The sequence below is a fragment of the Archocentrus centrarchus genome, chromosome 6 (assembly GCF_007364275.1).
Source record: "Archocentrus centrarchus isolate MPI-CPG fArcCen1 chromosome 6, fArcCen1, whole genome shotgun sequence".
NCBI lineage: Eukaryota > Metazoa > Chordata > Actinopteri > Cichliformes > Cichlidae > Archocentrus > Archocentrus centrarchus.
In genome coordinates, this window is record NC_044351.1 from 5,823,569 (window position 1) to 5,839,767 (window position 16,199).

A 16,199-nucleotide genomic window follows, 5' to 3' on the forward strand; every position below is an offset into this window, starting at 1 on the left:
CATGCGATGCATAATCCGGTGACACCCATTCTTTTCTATTGTTTGCACTGCACAATAACAGTTTTCTGCTGCATTGAGTAGGCACATATAGTACACTTGAAGACCATGAGCAGTCACAAAATATTATGCAGTACAGTGCAATGGCCAGCTCAACACTAGTGCTGTGCGACACTGCAAAATAAATGACTCAACTTGACAGTCAGCACAACAGGGTTATTGTATTCAGACATTCTCAGACTTCATGCCTGCATTTTTTATTCAATTTCGATAAAATAAATCATCTAATATTTTTCAGTGGGTTGAATATATTATTTGAATGTCTGCATATAGTTTATTTGCAATCAGTCTGCTAAAGTAACAACTACGATGACTAATAACTTTGAAAATTAATATTAACTAATGCGGAATATCAAACAGGAGTCAAGGACTGAAACATTACTTTAATTTATGAGCTACATGAATATTTGCCTCTCTGAAAGGACTCTGATCTCGACGCAGGAGTCTGGGTCTATTGGAGGGATTTCCCTCCTCTGTTCTGGGATAAAAGTCTGCGTCTTTATATGTTGGTAGTGTTGCTGGAGTAAAGAGTATGTGGCCCATGTGTTTTCTCAGTGCAGCTGAGTCACGTAACCACACAGCAACAAACCTCAGCAGAGCAAAAGGATGAGGGGGCCAAGCAAAGTGTGCCTGCATGAGAGGAGAGGTGTTTGCACAGACAGAGCTTGTCATGATCCCTGGGTTTAGTTCCAAGGTTTTTGTAATATTTCTGTATTGTGGTTCTTAGATTGTTTCTTGATAGTTTTGGGTTCTGGTTTAATTTTGTTCATGGTGACTGCTTGTGTTATATTTCCTGACTCCCTGATGTTTGTCTGGTTTTGTCTCCATCTCTGTGTCTCCAGGTCTGTCTTGTTCCTCTGCATGTAGTTCATGTGACTTAGTCCGGGTCTCAGCTTGTCAATTCCTGTTTTACTTTGTTAACGTCAGTCTCGTCTGTCTTGTATTCAGTTTTGCTTCCTCTGTCTTGTTTGAGGTTTTGGGTTAAGATATCCAAGAAGTCTGTGCTCCAGTTTACTTGAATACCGAACACTTCATACTCTTGGTCATCTCTGGCTCCAAAAACAAAAAAGAAAACTAACATTAAAGCTTCAAACCATGGTGTCACAAATCTGTAGCTATATCCATCTTTAAATGGATGCAAACAGCTAATCTTGACAAGATATGACAGCACTACAGGAAAAAAAATACAATTTGTGATTGTAAAAACAAAGAGAAATTCAACAGGAATCAAAACAGTGGCAACCTTTATTTTTGAAATTGAGTTTAAATGCACACTACACAATTAAATATGTCAGCTGGATTAGTATACACTGGATAACTGTTTATACCAAAAAAACATTTTTGGACTGTAGCTGCTGGTTCACTGTAAACAGTCAAGGCAAGTAAGGAGGTGTGGTGAAGCATCATTAGCAGGCTTATCAACATTTTGTTAAATCTGTTTATCTTCACTTCTTCTTCACTTATTGTATCACTGTATTGGAGTCTCTGGCACTAGGTAAACATGACCTATAATTTTACACATTGTTAAAATTATCCTCATGTCTTTCAGGTGGGGGACTCAGGGGGACTTTTGTACAAGTCACCCTCTGCCTTCGGTCAAAGTGAAGCTCTTCACAGAAAGTACCGGGGTCTTAGCTTTGGAGGACAAGGAGCTGGGCAGGGTGAATATACCTGCACTACCACCCATGACACACTAAACCCAAATAATGCAATTACAAAACACACTGGAATACAAAAATAAAAAAAATAAGTCTGAGCACTTACTGTACGAATAACATTAATTACTTGGGTATTCATTGATCAGCCACAACATCTAAATCATTGACAACTGACAGGTGATGCAAATAACCCTAATCATTACAATGCAATTACGTGCTGGGAAACATTGTATTTACAGTCATGGCAGAAAATATTGGCACCCCTGAAGATTTTCCAGAAAATGAAGTATTTCTCCCAGAAAATTATTGCAATTACACATCTTTTGTTATGCACATGTTTATTTCCTTTGTGTGTATTGGAACAACACAAAAAACAGAGGGGAAAAAAGCCAAGATTCATATAATTCTACACAAAACTCCAAAAATGGGCTGGACAAAATTACTGGCACCCTCAACTTAATATTTGGTTGCACACCCTTTGGAAAAAAATAACTGATATCAATTGCTTCCTGTAACCATCAACAAGCTTCTTACACCTCTCAAATGGAATTTTGGACTACTCTTCTTTTGAAAACTGCTCCAGGTCTCTTCAGGGCGCCTTCTCCCAACAGCAATTTTAAGATTTCTCCACACTTGTTCAATGGGATTTAGATCAGGACTCATTGCTGGCCACTTCAAAAGTCCACAGCACTTTGTTTTCATCCATTTCTTTGTGCTTTTTGAAGCTTGTTTGGAGTCGTCGTCCTGCTGGAAGACCCATGACCTTGGTCCCAAACCCAGCTTTCTGACACTGGGCCCTACATTGCAACCCAGAATCCTTTGATAATCTTCAAATTTCATGATGCCTTGCACACAATCAAGGAATCCAGTGCCAGAGGCAGCAAAACAACCCCAAAACATCTTTGAACCTCCACCATATTTGACTGTAGGTACTGTGTTCTTTTCTTGGTCTCATCTGTCTACAAGACATTGTCCCAGAAGGATTTTTGGCTTACTTATGTACATTATGGCAAACTGCAGTCTAACTTTTTTATGTCTCTGTCAGCACTGGGGTCCTCCTGTGTCTCCTGCCATAGTGTTTCCTTTCATTTAAATGTTGACGGATAGTTCGCGCTGAAACTGATGCACCCTGAGCCTACAGGACAGCTTGAATTTCTTTAGAACTTGATTGGGGCTGCTTATCCACCATCCGGACTATCCTGCGTTCCAACCTTTCATCAATTTTTCTCTTCCATCCACGTCCAGAGAGGTTAGCTACAGTTCCATGGGCTGTAAACTTCTTGATTATGTTGTGCACCATGGACAAAGGAACATCAAGATCTCTGGAGATGGACTTGTAACCATGAGATTGTTGATATTTTTCCACAATTTTGGTTCTCAAGTCCTCAGACAGTTCTCTTCTCCTCTTTCTGTTCTCCATGTTTAGTGTGGCACAAAGACACACAATGCAAAAGTTGAGTCAATTTTTCTCCTTTTTATCTGGTTTCAGGTGTGATTTTTTTTGGGGTGGGACTCGATTAAAAAAATAATCTAATTAATTAGGAGCTTTGTAATTAATTAATTGAAATTAATCACATTTTAATCACATTTAAATATTTAACATGAGAAATATTAATTTAAGTTTGGTTGATGAATGAATCAATATACATAAGCTTAAACTTAAACATTTTGTTTATTTTCCCACCAGTCTGCTACACAGACCAACGAAGGGCCAAAGTGCTCCTGTGATAAGCAAACTCCTGAAATTAAAGTTAAGCATCATAACTGGATAGTTTTAGTCAACATTAATGTCTCACTTGTTATAGTTGGAAATTAATCATTCTCTCAGCTGTATTCCTTGATGTTGAAATGTGTTATGCTTGTTTTAACACCTTATTTTGAATTAAAGACTTAAAATTAAACCACAAAAAGGAGAAAAAGTTCGTTCTCCGTTTAACCAGCTGTGCTTCGCACTCACGGTTGCTAGGCGACATGAGCTACGCAGAGGTGAGGGCAGGCGACGCCGATATGAAGGCTAGACCGTCCAATTTCACAGCCGCTCACTTTGCAGTCTTCGTGGGCTGCGAAGGACCCGGTCTACGTGGGCCGGGTCCTTCGAAGGATGCGGCCCCTGAATTTTTGACATCGTGCGTCGATATAATCTGTATGCCTGGAACTCGTGCACTGAGAAACGTTCCACGGTGCAAAGTGCAATTAAAATGCATAAAATTTTTTAATTCGTTATTTTCCCCGTAATTAATTAATTGAAATGAACGCGTTAAAGTCCCACCCCTAATTTAACCTGTTACTTGCCACAGGTCAGTTTAAATGAGCATCACATGCTTGAAACAAAGTTTTTTACCCACAATTTTGAAAAGGTGCCAACAATTCTGTCCGGCCCATTTTTGGAGTTTAGCGTGAAATTAAATAAATTTGGGCTTTTTTTTTTCCTCTCTTTTTTGTGTTTTTCCAATACACACAAATAAAATGAACATGTGCATAACAAAAAATATGTGTTTGCAGTAATTTTCTGGGAGGAATACTTCATTTTCTGGAAAACTTTTCAGGGGTACCAGCATTTCGGTTCGGCCATGACTGTATAGTCATGGCCGAAATGTTGGCACCCTTCTGAGACTGCTAAGGCTTCAGTGCTTCCTTTGTTACCCTTTTAGCACATAGGAAATAATGCTTCCCACAATTAAAAGTAACACACCATCTGACTAATCAGACAAATATCATGACTGAAAAGTGACACACATCACTGTGTAAATAAATACTGCATTTTTTTTTTATTATTTGTTTTACCCATAGTTGAACTATGAGCATGATTCTCCTTTATTAAAATGTACTTAGTATAACATTGTTTACTTTGTTTAGGAAAGTGTGCTAAATAAAGATAATTAGCTACATTTAAATGATCAAAGAGAATTGAAAATTGGCGGTGTCAGATGGACGGAAACATAGTGTCCCAGAACTATTCTGCTGGATATAGGTCAGGCAATATGGGGGTCAGTCAATGGTATAAATTTCTTCATCCTCCAGGAACTGCCTGCATACTGTTCCACATGACATGTACCAGGAGGAACCCTGGACCCACTACACCAGTATAGGGTCTGGCAATGGGGTGCCATTGCCTAGTCCATTGTCTAGCCCAGGGCTTCTCCAGACCTTTTCACGTCTGTCACATGTGCTCAGGGTGAACCTGATCTCATTTGTGAAAAGTACAGGGCGACAGTAGTGGATCTGCCAGTTCTGTTATTCTATGGCAAATGTTAATCAGGCTCCAGTGTGCTGGGCAGTGAGCAGAGGGCCCACTAGAGGACATCAGGCCCTCAGGCCACCTTCATGAAGTCTGTTTCTGATTGTTTGGTCAGACATTCACACCAGTGGCCTGCTGGAGGTCATTTTGTAGGGCTCTGGCAGTGCTCGTCCTGTTCTTCCTTGAACAAGGGAGCAGATACCTGCTGCAGATACCTGGTCATGCTGATGGGTTAAGTACCTTCTACAGCCCTATCCAGCTCTCAGAGTAACTGTCTGTCTCCTGGAATCTCCTCCTTGCTCTTGAGACTGTTCTGAGAGACACAGCAAAACATCTGGCAATGGCATGTATTGATGTGGTATCCTGGAGGATGTGGACTACTTGTGCAACCTCTGTAGGGTCCAAGTTTCACCTCATGCTACCAGTAGTGAGACTGACCCTAGCCAAATGCAAAACTAGTGGAAAAAAAGAAGAAAATACAGTTGTGTTCAAAATAATAGCAGTGCATTCAAAAACATGAATAAAGCTCAGAATCCTCATAAAAGTTTTTATTTACAGGCATTGGGGACACTGCACATAATCTAAATCAAAACATGTAGGAATAATGTATAAATTTTCCAATTACTTTACAGGAAATTAAGAAAAATTAATGTTTGGCTGTTCAAAAAAATAGCAGTGTCTGCATTTTCTTTATAAACTCAAATATTCACTTTATGAACTGAAAAATCTTTAGGAATTAGCATTCCTGTGAATCACTAAAGTAATATTTAGCACCATAACCACTGTTTCTGAGAACTCCTTCACATCTGTGTTGCATGGAATCGACCAACTTCTGGCACAAGTATTCCAGCCCAGGATGATTTGACAACTTTCCACAATTCCTCTTTGCGTCAGAAACAGCATTTTTGATGTCACCCCTCAAGTTTTCTATTGGATTAAGGTCCGGAGATTGGGCTGACCACTCCATAACTTTAATTTTGTTGGTCTGAAACCAAGATGCTGCCCTTGAAATGGGTGTTTTAACAAGACAAAGAAGAAGAAGACTTTATTTGTCATTATATGTAAACATATAATGAAATTTGCGGTCCAAAACACCCATCCAAGAGAAATGCAAACAACAGAAACAAACAGGGGAGACAGGTGTCTGAGGTCATGCAGCCATTTTACCGGCACTACCTTTAGCAGGAAAACAGAAAGAGATACACTGGGATAGGTAGGTTCAAAAGCGTCATCTCGTACTGTGTTTATTATGAACACTTACTGGTGTGTTTGGGGTCTTTTTTCCCCTTCCTGCTCTCAGTGGAGATGGACGCATTTTTCTATTCTCGCCAACCTTCCCTATCTACTCCTGCTTTTTGCTGCTTCGCTGCTTAGAGCGTCTCTTCACAAATCCCCGAACTGGAAATTAAATTATGGATCTGGTCAGCTGGTCTCTCAACACTATTGATGGTCAAATTCTCATCACGAGGAGATTGGGAGAAGGGGAACCCTCTTTCCTCCGGTCCGACTACATACTCAGCTGGCTATGTTATGATTCCTGTCAGGATGGAAGATAACATTCCTGGGTGCACTGTGTGGATTTGGCATATATATTGATACCAGGATTTTTCCTAAATTGGACCTGGGATACCTGGTTTCCGGGCAGCTGTTCAGCCCTAGTAAGGCTGCCTATGAGGGATTCAGAAACAGTGCGAACTCAATCAGACTCAGTAGAGCTGAATCAAAGTGGATTACATCTGGAGGAGTGTTGGAGTGTCTGTTCTGTGTGGCGGAGTAGAACCAAAAATTCGGATGATTGGATTTCTGAGAGGTAACCAGAAAACTGTAAGGTCTGTCAGCAAAGAGTTATGACGGCCTGAACCTAAACCAGTGTTTTTCAACCAGTGTGCCGCGGCACACTAGTGTGCCGTGGGAGATCGTCAGGTGTGCCGTGGGAAATTATCCAGTTTCACCTAATATGCCACGAGTGTCTGTGCTGTAGTAGTGACTGGGAGCATAATCATGTAATACTCTTCCATATCACTAGACTAGATAGCAGCAGGTAGCGACCTGCATTGTACACGGAGACAAGAGAATTAACCCACGTTTCCATACGGAACGACTCGCCGCGATTTGACGGCATCTCCATTAGAATCAGGTACACTTTGCCGGTGTTGTGCCAAAAAGTGATCCTCTGCCAAAAAGTGATTGCCAGAAAATGATTGCCTGTATTTAAACTGTTGTAAATTACTTGCTGATCTATAATCTGTGGGAAATATGTCAAACATATCTCTTGTGAATGATATCAAGTCATTTTGAGCGAGAAACATTTCTGTTACAAGCTAGAAGCTGCAATCAGTTTTTGGCAGTGACTTTTATATAGTCTTTATTTATCAGGGTAAAAACTGTAATTTATCTTAAAAATGTCTTATTAAAGTGAAATCTGGCCAAGAGGGCAGCAGAAAACCCCACAAATATAACATTACACTCCATAAAGATATTTTAAGTGACCAAAGAGGACTGGATTTATTATAATGTATGAAAGTCATAAACGTACTTGAAAAACAGGTAATTTCTTAATTTTATATATAAGCCCTTCTTAAATCATACTGACTGCACCCTATTCACCAATATAAGCAAAGACATTACACATAAAAGCACATAGAAACATCAGAAATCACTTTATGGCAGACGATCACTTTTTGGCACAACACCGGTCCTTTTCCCGTACTCACTCACCCGAGGTTCTAAGCGATCTGAGGCGATACAAAAGTGTGACGCCGAGTACAGCATGCCACTGATTGGCCAGGGAGTGTGGTCACTAGTGGAGGCATGAGAGCGACTCCTTCACCAGAATCATTATTAAAACCCCACAGCAAGAAATTGGATGCACAGACCGACAGTTTACAGCAGTAGTTCTGCAACATGAGAACCATCTGAAACACTCACACAGCATACATATTATAACCCTATACTGCCGGGCGATCGCCGCTGCTAGCCGAACAGCTGGTTAGCACAGAGCCTGAGGCGGCTGATCAAAGGAACTTTGAATTACCGTAATAACGCAACCTATTGGAAAAATTCAAACAGTTTCTGAAAGCTGAGAAACTGCACTTCACAACCAACATAGGATATTACTGTGGTGTTATTACGGTAATTGTTGCCGTAAGTCCGCAAACAGCGGCACTTTTGAAGTACACTGAGCCAGTTATGACATGTTTGGTGGTACAGGGTTATAGTTAACAATGATAACCTTCATCCATTAAAACATTGTACGGGGGACTTATACATGATGATGATATTAAACTGGCATTAGCTGTGAGCTTGCCTCTATTTCCATGTATTGTTGTGTTGTGTTATTCCTGGTAATAGAATGCTTTTGGACAGAATTAGAGTTTGCAAAACACTGACGCTTTCTACTATAAGACCACATTGTTGTGGCATTTGTTATGTTCAAGCTGTGTTCTTGAAGTGGACATGTTACATGCACTTTTTATTTGAAAGAAGATATATATTTTTTGTGTTTATTTGATTCCCATTTAAGACACTTTGATAAGAATGACTATATTGTTAATATAGTATCAGAGCATCATTTTTTAACATTTTTGGCTGGTGGTGTGCCTCGTGATTTTTTCAATGGAAAAAATGTACCTTGGCTCAAAAAAGGTTGAAAAACAGCACAGCGGTAAGGTGTCTCTGGTCAGCAAAACAAGCGCTCCTTCTCATGAGTGATCCTGCGGCTCTGAGGATTACCCATAATAACTTGCTCCTAAGGGTGACTGCAGTATAACTTTTGACCAACAGATGGTACATTTTAGCAGGATTTAACCGGACCATTTTAACTATGTTACATTATCATGAACATTATCATGAACTGCTAGTCTGGAAGCTGGCTGGCCATCACAGTATCCTGCTCGTGTCCGCTGGCAGCTCCTCCCCTACCCACCCTAGTGCCCTCCAGGCTTTAAAAGTGCTACTGCTTTGCTGAGGTGTTTTTTGGAACCTTGTAAGGTGTTCATAATGAACACAGTACGAAATGATGTTTTTGAACCTACCTATCCCAGTGTATCTCTTTCTGTTTTCCTGCTAAAGGTAGTGCCGGTAAAATGGCTGCATGACCTCAGACACCTGTCTTCCCTGTTTGTTTCTGCTGTTTGCATTTCTCTTGGATGGGTGTTCTGGACCGCAAATTTCATTATATGTTTACATGTAATGACAAATAAAGTCTTCTTCTTCTTTGTCTTGTTAAAACACCCATTTCAAGAGCATTTCCTCTTCAGCATAAGGCAACATGAGCTCAAGTATTTTGATATATGCAAACTGATCCATGATCCCTGGTATGCGATAAATAGGCCCAACACCATAGTAAGAGAAACATCCCCATATCATGGTGCTTGCACCACCATGCTTCACTGTGTACTGTGGCTTGAATTCAGTGTTTAGGGTTCGTCGTCTGGCAAACTGTCTGGGGCCCTTGGACCCAAAAAGAACAATCTTACTTTCATCCGTCCACAAAATGTTTCTACATTTTGTCTACAGGCCAGTCGATGTGTTCTTTGGCAAATCGCCACCTCTTCAGCACATGCCTTTTTTTTTTAACAGTGGGACTTTATGGGGGCTTCTTGCTGGCAGATTAGCCTCACACAAGCATCTTCTAATTGTCACAGTATTCACAGGTAACATCAGATCACCCTGAAGCTGATCATTGGCTGAGTCTTTCCCATCCTGGGTATTCTTCGATCCATTTGAATGGTAGTCTTCCGTTTTCATCCATGTCTCTCTGGCTTTACTTTCCAATTTAGAGCATTGGAGATCAATTTAGCCAAGCAGCCTGTTGTTTTCTGCACTTCTTTATATGTTTTCCTCTCTCCAATCAACATTTTAATCAGAGAACACTGTTCTTTTGAACAGTGTCTGGAATGGCCCATTTTTCTCAGGTTTTCAGTGAGAAATGCATGTACAACATGTGTTGGCTTCATCCTTAAATAAGGGCCACCTGATTGACACCTCTTTTTTCACAGAATGAGTGACCTCACTGATTGGACTCTATACTGCTATTTTTTTTAACATTTTTTTTAATTAATTATTCAGTTACACAGACTAAGGAGCATGCATCTCATGAATGTTCGGTCTGTTGGTTTTCTATGACTCTACTACACCTACTGGTAAATTATTTGCCATGTAGTAATATGATTTCTACCAAAAATATTGATTGATCTGTTTGGTCATGTTGGACTGCTATTATTTTGAACACAACTGTATGAGGAGGGAAAACATGTCAGTGGCCTCCACCTGCAAAACCATTCCTGTTTTTGCGGTTGTGTCATTGTTGCCCATCTGGTATACCTGTTGTTAATTTCATTAACACCAAAGCAGCTGAAACTGATTAATAACTCCCTCTGCTATTTAACTGAGCAGATCAATATACTAGAAGTTTAATTGACTTGATGCTGTTTTCCGATTAAAAAGTGTTCCTTTAATTTTTTTGAGCAGTGTAGTAACAATCAATCACATGTCTTAAAGCACACCTTGATTTACCTCTTCGACTCTAAATGGGAGATAATTTATAATAACAGAATTATGCTGTATTAAATAAAACTTGAAACTATGGACTGAGAACATAAATTTAACAGAAAAGTGTTACTGATGTCATAGGTCAAGGAAGCTGACAGCTGTTTTCCTATAGACTTCTATACAACCAGTGTTTTTTTGTTTTTCTTGTACTTCAAGGAGTCACTTCCTGCTGGCCATTAGAAGTACAGCTTTTAAGGCACTTCTTCATGGGCTTCAAATATCAGTTTGGGAACCTGAAACACAAAATCTAGAATATATTAGCTGATAAATGAATGTCCTTGAATGTCCTTCCATTTAGTGGATAATTTGGGTGTGAGAGAAATGGGCATGTGTAAAGGCCAGAAGAAATTTCACAAGGGTTAAACTAGCCGAGCCAGTGGATCAAAGCGATATGTATATGGTGCTCCAGTTCAGCAGTGGTGTGTACCTACCAACAGTGGACCAGGGATAGACAAATCATGTATAGTGATAGTGTGTGGGCTGGAGTTGTTTTGACTGACCATAACATTTTATTACAGTGATTAGAGCATGTCATAGGTATTAAGGAACTGTGCTGCAGTGGTTTGAATCATATTTATCTAATAGACTCAGATTTGTATATGTAAATGGGGAGTCTTCTTCATGTACTAAGGTTAATTATGGAGTTCCACAGGGTTCTGTGCTAGGACTAATTTTATTTACATTATACATGCTTCCCTTAGGCAGTATTATTAGAAAGCATTGATTTTCATTGTTGTGCAGATGATACCCAGCTTTATCTATCCATAAAGCCGGATGACACACATCAATTAGTTAATCTGCAGAAATGTCTTAAAGACATCAAGGCCTGGATGACCTCTAATTTCCTGCTTCTAAATTCAGATAAAATTGAAATTATTGTTTTTAGACCTACAAACGTTAGAAACATGGTGTCTAACCAGATACTTACTCTGGATGGCATTACTTTGGCCTCCAGTAACACTGTGAGAAAACTTGGAGTCATTTTTGACCAGGATATGTCCTTCAATGCATGTACAGTATTAAGCAAATATGTAGGCTTCTTTTTTTTTTTCCATTTGCACAATATTTCTAAAATTAGAAACATCTTGTCTCAGTGTGATGCTGGAAAGCTAATTCATGCATTAATTACTTCTGGGGTGGACTTTTGTAATTTATTACTTTCAAGCTGTCCTAATAGTTCCCTGAAAAGCCTTCAACTGATCCAAAGTGCTGCAGCTACTGACAGGGACTAGAAAAGAGAGAGCATATTTCTCCCATATTGGCTTCTCTTGATTGGCTCCCTATTAAATCCAGAATTGAATTTAAAATTCTTCTCCTCATATACAATACAGTAACAATAATCAGTCCCCATCTTATCTTAAAGACCTCATAGTACCGTATCACCCCAATAGAGCACTTCACTGTCAGACTGCTGGCTCATCCTACTCTTAGGATACTTAAGAGTAGAATGGGAGGTAGAGCCTTCAGCTTTCAGGCCCTTCTGTGGAACCAGCTCCCAGCTTGGATTCGGGAGACAGACACCCTCTCTATTTTTAAGATTAAGTTTGAAACTTACCTTTTTGATCAAGCTTATAATTAGGGCTGGACAGGTGACCCTTTACCATCCCTTAGTTACACTACTATAGACTTAGGCTGCTGGGGTTTTCCCATGATGCACTAATCATTTCTTTTTCACCTCCCTTCACTCTGTTTGTACACTACTCTGCATGTAATCATTATTGTTATTACTAATTTCTGTCTCTCTTCCACAGCAGAGTATTTATTTTCATTCACCTCTTTTTTTTTTTCTCTTTTTATATACCACTCCACATTTAATAATTTTTTTTTTTATTAATCTCAGGCTGTCTTGCACAGCATGTCTTTTGTCCTGTCTCTCTCCCCTCAACCCCAACCAGTCACAACAGCTGGCTGCCCCTCCCTGAGCCTGGTTCTGCTGGAGGTTTCTTCCTGTTTAAAGGGAGTTTTTCCTTCCACCTGTTGCCAAGTGTTTGCTCATAGGGGTTTGTTTTGACTGTTGGGTTTTCTCTGTAATGATTATATTGTCTTTACCATACAATAATCCACCTTGAGGCGACTGTTTGTTGTAATTTGGCTCTATATAAATAAAACTGAATTGAATTGAACTGAAGGCGTACACAGGTTGTCATATTGTTATGCTAGCAGTTAAACATTGTAAACGTAAATAGCAGGTTAATTTAGTCTAAGGGCAAGATAAGATAATGTTTCTGATGAAATCCTCAGTTTCTAAGATATTTCCTAATCCCTTCCTGATCTATTTATCAGGTGGTCCTGAACCCAACCACTAATGGACCAAGGCAGGCAGAATTCCATCGGATGGTCATCCCTAAGAACAGCCAGGACAAGGAGCTGAAGATCAAACTGGTGGTCCGCATGGACAAGCCTCCTAATATGAAGCACAGTGGGTGAGGCTCCTGTTAACTCAGTGTATTTTCCATTTTCTTGACAGTTGGCAGTAAATATTAAGACATGGGAGAAACAGAATGCACTAAAAACTGGGATTTTGCATGTATTTCTTAATGTCTAGGGGTGTGTAAAGATTTGAATTATTTCCACTGATCAGATTAGACACATGATTATTTCAGCTTCTATACTTCACATTTTTTTAAACAATGCAGAGAGGCAATAATTTATAAGTACACTGTGTGTGTTTGAGGTATCTGTAGCCAGTAGTGCCTGAGTTATGCCTTTCTGCAAAACAGTTACTATATTTAATCAGAAAAACTGCCACAATGCACATTTTTTTAGAAGTGTACAACAAATAGATTTTGATGAAATGCCACATTGTCAGACTTATTTGTGACAGAATCAAGCACCATGTGTTGAGCTCACTGAGAAAGTTATTTTATTTTATTTTATTTATTTTTATTTTTATTTTTATTTTTATTTTTATTTTATGTCTTTCTAATCTGCTGGTAATTGGTCAAGAATGCTAAACATTTCTCTGTCTGCCAGATCGGTTTAGGTCCACTTTTGTTCAAATTTGGAGCAACTGTTTTCACCCTCTAACTGGGACAAAAACGTGCGAGAATATTTCTGACCCATTGTTAAATAGTTCTCAATTTTATCCAGAAGATGGCAGCAAATCCTAATTTTCCAACCTGCAAAGTTTGCTGGGAAAATATTTCTGTTCTTTAAACATTTCTCCCATTGACAGTTTAGGATTTTTTCTTTGAAATGAACTAATGACTCCCTGGCACCCAGCTTTTCAGTGTTTCCGGTCTTTGTGATGCAATGCTGAACAAGCTGTTAGACAGTCTGACTTCATTTAACTAAATCCTTTGAATTTAAATGTATTTTCTGAAACAATAAGAGGTGTGATTCACCTGCAGAATATTGTTGAAATATGATTTTTGGAGTTTGCCTCTTTTTAAGGTTGTATCTTGCTGCTGTTTCTTTTTAAAGTTGGTGCATTCTTTTTATTGTTACTGCGTCTTTACTCTCATTTTGTGTCACTTTTTGAGGTTGTTTTGTGTGTCTTTCACCTTGCATTCTTTGTTCCTGCATATAGTAGATTGTTGTTTACTGGTGGCATGTATCACAATTGGAGAGCTCAAGGTTGAAGAGAACATGGGGTCTAAAGCCTCAGGGTTGCATTTTTTCCTGATTCTCCTCCTCTTCCAATGAGCCTCATACAGGAGCCCACAGACTCAGTTGTGTTCATTTTAATAACAGTGTGGGAGTCAGAAAGCTTTGATAATAAACTGTCTGATTGGTAACCCCACCCCATCTGTAGCCTTCTTGTTTTACACAAGGGGTCAGTATTGGTCTCTCCGTTATTTCTGCCACTCTAGTTGTTGATCATCTACTTTTTATGTTGGTTTTCTGGCATTTATGATTTATTAAGCTATTTCCTATGCAGGTTACTTTGATGCTGTTTCAAAGGGTCAATGGCTTGCATGCTGCATTTCTGATATCTAGTCATAATTTTAAGTCATAATTTTATTTTAAGATTATCAAAATGACTCCACACTCGTCGATGAAATAGAGACCAACTGAAGTATGTTATTACTTCGCTATAATAGAAAAGATAACAAGTACAAGTGGAAAAACTGATTCACTCAAAACAGTGTTTGGAAAATTTTTCAGCTTATGTTCAGATTGTAAAAGAAAAACAGGAAAAGGAGCCAAAGTAGGTTACAGACATTGGTCCATTATGAGGCCAACATATGCAAGAGCTTATTTAATTTTCAGAAAGAAATGGACAGGAATACAGGTGCAGCAAAAAAAAAAAAAAATGGAACTACTTCACTTTATTGAAATTGTTTTTTTCTTGTATTATATGTGAACAGTAGAAGAAAACAGCAGCCTACAGTCATACAATTATCATTAATATGATTTTACTGTCTTCTCTTACGGTTAAATACTTCAAAATTCCCAACTTTTGAAAAAAAATAATTTGCAAAGTGTCCCCTCAGGCCTGGCGGGATGGGACACATTGATGTCATTGATTCTGAAACCAACTAACTGCTTTGTAAAAGAAATTTAAAAAAACAACTATATAAAAGAAAAGAGTTATTTTATAGAAATTGTCAGTTTATTCACATTTTATTAGTGAAAATAAATAATTTGCTAAAATCTCATTTTCTTATAATCTGACAGTTATTCATTACTTTGTGGGAGAGTTTATCTGTCTTTTTACTGCAAACAAGTAAAAGTTGATCTTTAGGCATCTGTGTTAATGTTTAAATATTATCATTTTTTTCCAAGTTTCCTGAAAGGTTTTTCTTATTTTAACACACACGAAAGATTTTTGTATCCACATTACCACAGATTACTTGGTCTTAAATTAATATTACTGGGTCTTAAAATATGTTGTTTCTTACAGTCACTAAAAACTGCTAAAGTTATGCCACTTGATTTCACCACAAAACATTTCTTGATTGTTGTAAGATTGGTTCTTTCTAGACAAGTAGTGTCCTAATATGTGAATTGTATAAAAAATCTAGGAAGCTGTAGTTTTAACTTGTTCAGTGTCTCATAATGTGTGGCTAAATGACCAGTTTAAGATGGATGTTTTTGTGCTGTGAGGACTGTTAAATGTCTGCAGTGAACTTTTTGGCATCAGCGGTCCATCTCTTTGGAGTCTTGCAGCTGAAGGATGTTTGAAACAGCAGGAGGAGCAAGACTGACAACCAAATAATTTTCACAAGTGGCTGGCGAACGGCGCCACATGTTAACCTGGAGTCATGCGGAATGGCCCAGATTCTCCATCCAGGCACACCGCAGCCTTGACTGGAGGCCTTTTCTTTAAGGGCGGGCAGCAGGGCTGAAGAAAGAGGTCTCGCCATCGATTGATTTTCCTCACTTGCACTTGCCTGTATCCCACGCTTCAGGAGGCCCAGGAGCAACCATTGATTGAGAGGCCATGCTGGTCATTCTTCCATTTTCCTCAAGACTTCTTCAAAGCACTGCTGTTGTTGTCATGGCCTCTTTCAGCTCAGGACTCATTACTTTAGTTTCACTTTAGATGAACTGTATTGTGTTCTTAATAATTTGGTGTCATATATTGTGATATGAAGCATGAAAGAGCTTCAAATGCACCCTAATAACAAAACAATTTGGCTCACACAAACATTTAATTTTAGGATTTTTTTTTTTTTTTTGCATTAAAGACAATTAACCTTGTGACTGAAATAGCAAGAAAATAAATCTTAAGTGAAACATTTCTTCTA

The 16,199-nt window shown here is 38.8% G+C and overlaps 1 protein-coding gene across 7 annotated transcripts in view; it reads left to right on the top strand.

The window, feature by feature from the left end:
* Window positions 1-16,199, top strand: part of cadps2 (Ca++-dependent secretion activator 2) — a 280,333-nt gene that overhangs the window by 65,570 nt on the left and 198,564 nt on the right. For all 7 annotated transcript variants that reach the window (XM_030730944.1, XM_030730939.1, XM_030730942.1 and 4 more), the window contains exons 7-8: window positions 1,607-1,718; window positions 12,790-12,929. In XM_030730944.1, coding sequence (XP_030586804.1) covers window positions 1,607-1,718; window positions 12,790-12,929 — 252 coding nt within the window. The remainder of the gene's footprint in view (window positions 1-1,606; window positions 1,719-12,789; window positions 12,930-16,199) is intronic.